This window comes from Canis lupus, chromosome 16 (genome assembly GCF_048164855.1).
Source record: "Canis lupus baileyi chromosome 16, mCanLup2.hap1, whole genome shotgun sequence".
NCBI classification, from domain to species: Eukaryota; Metazoa; Chordata; class Mammalia; order Carnivora; family Canidae; genus Canis; species Canis lupus.
In genome coordinates, this window is record NC_132853.1 from 11,414,853 (window position 1) to 11,419,447 (window position 4,595).

The following is a 4,595-nucleotide window of genomic DNA, read 5'->3' on the forward strand; positions in this document are numbered from 1 at the left end:
TCTTCTCCTCCAAACTCCTCGGGGGCACACCTGTAGCTCTCGGTCGCCAGAGACAGGTCGCACGAGGAGCCACAGTGAGTGCTTCAGAAGAGGTAAAGCACGGGGGTCTGGCAGGCTCGGGGCCCCAGCACTATGGCCTTTCCGATCACAAGGAAGCTGCCCATGTTGCGCCCGCGGACACCCTGCCCTGAGGGGACCCACACAGCCATCTGGCGACCCTGCTGATTACAGGAGACATCACCGCAGCCCGGTGACTCGGCACCTGAGCCTGCAGAGGGCTCGTTGCCTCGGGCGCCACCCGAACCTGCTGTACCCACAACCGCTTCCTGCAGTGGGTGGCGGGGTGGGGGGTAGTGTGACCCAGGAGGATCTGATGCCCGAGGCTGGAGGGTAAACAGGACAAAACCAGGAAGGACCACATCCTTTCAGGGAGGCTGGGCATGGGTGACCCGGGGAGGCGGTGGGGAGCTGCAGGAAGGAGTGGGGTAAAGGGACATAGGTGATGTCTGTCCCTTGTGCAGGACACACGGCCCCCACAGACACATCACCCACAGACCCCAGGGCTGGCAGGGGATCTGAGGCCACTGGCTGAGCCCTGAGGCCCACCCTCCGGGAAGCAGCTGCGCCCAATGCTGACTCTGACTTGTTGCCCAAGACTGCGACCCAGGAAGTGTTACCGACACAGGCGGCCAGCCCTCACCCTCCGGCCCCCACCCTCCCCTCTGGGACCTGCCAGGAGCCATCCAGGCCCCAGGGACACAGGGACCTTCCCGATTCCACTGGGAGGGAAGAGGCCTCCTATTGTCCTGGTGGAGGAAGCCCCCTGAGGGCCTGGAGATGAGCCCGGGGATTCCGGGAACCGCATGGGGGACTGGACGGTGCTGGCCCACAGGCCCCCGCCCCTACATAAGGACCCGAGCCCGCCGCTCGGCCTCGCTCACTCCCGGGAGCTCAGCGCAACCACAGCCGCAGCCATGAGGAGCCTCCTGCTTGCCCTGGCCCTCGTGTGTGGCATCCAGGCCATCGTCGTCCCCCGGACCATGGAGGACCTGGACCTCCAGAAGGTTCGAGGATGGCCGGGGTGGGTGGTGAGCTGCAGGGTGGCCAGGGAAGGGGGTCCTCCACAGGCTCTGGGGCATGAGCGGAAGCTGGGACGTAGGGAAACCTGCCCCTGGCTCTCCGCCTTCAGGGTGGCTTGTCATTTGGTTTCTCTAGTCCCAGAAGGTTCTAGGGAACTCATGTGACTTGTACTTCAGACCCACCTGGGTAACAGGTGCGTGATTTCCAGCGTGGAAATCCTGTAGCCCCGTGCCTGGTAGATGGCCAAGGGTCATCCGGGAGCCCACTGACTGCCACCCGCTTAGACATGGCCCCTGGCCTGGGTGGGAGGGGGAGTCCTCTGTGGGGACGGGAAGGGGCCCAGAGGCAGCTCACGACCCCTTCCCCAGGTGGCTGGGACGTGGCACTCCATGGCCATGGCGGCCAGTGACATCTCCCTGCTGGATGCTGAGACCGCCCCTCTGAGAGTGTACATCCAGGAGCTGAGGCCCACCCCCCAGGACAATCTGGAGATTGTTCTGCGCAAATGGTGGGTGTGCAACCTCTCCCAGGGTAGGGGCCAGTGAAGGTTTGGCTTCTAGGTAGGCAGGTGGGAGGGCAAGTGGACAGACAGGTGGATGGGCAAGTGAATGGGCAGGTGGATGTGCAGTTAGGTGGGCAGGTGGAGAGATAGGTGGATGGGCAGGTGGGCAGGCAGGTGGGCGGGTAGGTGGGCTGGTGAGCGGGCAGGTGGATGGGCAAGTAGGTGGGCAGGGCAGTGTCCCAGTGGGAGCAGCTCCATGTGTGTTGGAGCCCCCACCCAGGGCTCTGGGCCAACAGGCCAACCTCTAAGGGTGGCCCCAGGTCAGGGTGCAGAGAGGCCTGACAGGTCAGCTCTGGGGCTGGGCCCTGGGGGCCCGGGCAGGTCCTGCCATGAGCCCTGTCTGCCCCTGGAGTGGGGTGGGGTGTAGGAGAGAGCTGAGTGAGTGTGGGGGCCAGAGAGTAGGACCCACACCCCATGATGGCCAGCCAAATGCAGACTATCGCCCCTGACTGTGGGCGCAAGGGCACTCCCAGCAGGTTTTCCCTCTGGTTCCATCTGCCCCTCGTGGTCCTGTCCCATCTGGTCACCTGCCACCCACTAGAGGTTATGATGAGTACAGCCCAGGTCCAGCCACCAGCCCGGGGCCCTCCTGGAGCATGGCCCCTCCTCCCCACTGTGGTTTGGCTCCAGCACAGTAAGGCCTGTGCAGCCGGCCCACAGGAGGAACCTTCTTTCAGGGAGGATGGCAGGTGTGCTGAGCAGAAGGTCCTGGCAGAAAAAACCGAGGTCCCTGCTGAGTTCAAGATCAACTGTGAGTGCTGGGCTGCTGGGCCATGCTGGACCCCAACCCGCCAACTCACAGGCAGGGCCGTGGGGCTCATGCTCTGGCCTGAGGGCTCCTCAGTGCCTGCTCCCACTGCCATTGCCGCCATCCGTGCTGTGGCCTGGGGCCCCAGGGAGTCTCTGCTGGGCTGCTCTGACCCCTGCACCCCTGCAAGCACCTCCTGCACGCTTGGCCAGGAGACCAAGCTCGCTGCCTGTGGGCGGGGCCTGGGGGAGCCTGTCCATCCACTGCCCTCTGCCCTGCCCTCCTGGGCCATCTGTGCCCAATGAGACACCTGCTCCCAATGGTCAGGGATCCATGACGCCCCAGACACTGGGGCTCCTCCGCTCCTCCACTCCTGTTGGGCTCATTCCCTCCTATGCTCCTTCTGCATTCCTCACTGAATCCAAAATGAGAAGGCCCCGCGGCAGGGGCAGCTTCCACCACAGCTGTCCTCCCCCAGCAGGCAGGCTAGGCTGCGACCACCTTTGCCCACCCCGGGCCAGCCCCCAAGACTGGCTTTGACTGGAGGAGGAGGCTTCACAGGACCGTTGCTGACCGGCCCCAGGGGCTCCACACCATTCGCTGCAACGGGGCTGGGATGTGGGCACTGGCTGCGCAGCTGCCAGGAGGCAGTGCGGTGCATCAGGGCCCACCCGTGCTGGTCCCTCGTCACCATGGGGACACAGCTCCGCCGCCAGAGGCCCCCCGAGGTGTCCAATTCACTCAAACTCAGTGTGGAAACCACTTTTAACCACGCTGGGTCCCAGGCTGCGGGGCTGGGACATCCGGGATCGAGTGAGGGGCAAGCACCATCTAGGAGGTGGCCCCATGGGGCCTTGTGCGGGTCCCAGGGAAGCCCCCCGCCCAGGCCTTGCCAGGTGCTGGCCATGGGCACCTCACACGTCCCTCCTGCTGGAGTGGAGAACCTGAGTCCTATACCCCATCCTGGTGTCCCCCCAGATGTGGAGGAGAACCAGATCTTCCTGCTCGACACGGACTATGACAACTACCTGTTCTTCTGCATGGAGAACACGGACGCCCCCCAGCAGAGCCTCATGTGCCAGTGCCTGGGTATGCGCCCCTGTGCCCGCAGAGAGCACGGCTGCTTGGTCCTCCCTGTGACCTGCGGTGGGCGGTGGACATGCCTTGAGTCCCCAGGGGGCCCCCAGGGCTTGTCAGGAGAAGGTGGTCAGGTGCTGAAGAAGAGGGCGCCTTGGGGACTGTGGGTAGCTGGTGACAGGGACAGATGTGAGCTGCTGTGACCATCTCTAAACGGGCAGGTTCAAAGCCTTTGTAAACGTAGTTGCTTTTATTTCACCAAACGACAAGTCAGAGATAAACATGTCTTTGAATTGTAACATCCTGAAAACAAACATAAAGTGACATTTTCACAGTCCCAGAAGCACCATCGGGGCTCCCAGACTCCCCAGGGGACCACGAGCCGGGGGACAGAGGCCCCCGGTCCACATGTCAGCAGCCCGCAGCCATCTCTTCCCATGTCCACGCAGACCCCCTGCTCTGCCCTGGGGTGAGAGGGAGGGGACAGGGACCCTGGAGCCCAAGACTGACCTCAGCCCCCACCCCACCCCCACAGCCAGGACCCTGGAGGTTGACAACGAGGTCATGGAGAAATTCAACAGAGCCCTCAAGACTCTGCCCGTGCACATGCAGCTCTTGAACCCCACCCAGGCGGAAGGTGAGCACCCCACACCCCACACCTCACACCCCTGCTTTCACTCTGCCTGTGGTTCACCTGCCAGACAGCCGTGAGCACTGGCCCCCATCCCCCAGGCCTCCCTGGACAGGGTGGAGCAGGAGGTTACAGCCCCTGAGGGGGATCCCTCTCCCCACCCCGTCTCCATCCCCTCTGGGCCTGGGGCTGTCCTGACGACCTGTGACCCCCCCACCGCTCTCCTCCCCCACAGAGCAGTGCCTCATCTAGTGAGCTCCCACCTGACCCGTCTCCTGGGTAACGTATGAGCCCTGTCCCCGCCCACCCAGCCTGGGTATGTGCACGGGTTGGGGGCATCCCAAGGGACCCCGGGTCCCCTCCGTCTGGCCCTGGCTCCTCTGCGGGAATGGCTGGAACCTGGCATCCCTCCCAGTGACTGCGGGGGCCAGGCTGGCCGCATGCCCACTCTCTCTCTCTCCAGTGGTCTCTCTGGGGTGTCCTTCCCATGTCCCCGT

At 64.1% G+C, this 4,595-nt stretch overlaps 1 protein-coding gene across 1 annotated transcript; it reads left to right on the top strand.

Moving 5' to 3' along the window:
- Positions 1-974: 974 nt before the first annotated feature.
- LOC140605639 (beta-lactoglobulin-1) lies at positions 975-4,350 on the top strand. Its single transcript, XM_072777729.1, has 6 exons — positions 975-1,064; positions 1,449-1,588; positions 2,320-2,393; positions 3,369-3,479; positions 4,003-4,104; positions 4,334-4,350. Exons 1-6 carry the CDS (start codon positions 975-977, stop codon positions 4,348-4,350), a joined length of 534 nt encoding a protein of 177 aa, XP_072633830.1.
- The last annotated feature ends 245 nt before the right edge of the window (positions 4,351-4,595 follow it).

Excerpts from the sequence above, each read along its gene's own strand:
- LOC140605639 (XM_072777729.1), top strand. The coding sequence starts at position 975 with ATGAGGAGCCTCCTGCTTGCCCTGGCCCTCGTGTGTGGCATCCAGGCC. Across the intron at positions 2,394-3,368 it reads TGCTGAGTTCAAGATCAACT|ATGTGGAGGAGAACCAGATC; the intron begins GTGAGTGCTGGG and ends GTGTCCCCCCAG. Across the intron at positions 3,480-4,002 it reads CCTCATGTGCCAGTGCCTGG|CCAGGACCCTGGAGGTTGAC; the intron begins GTATGCGCCCCT and ends CCACCCCCACAG.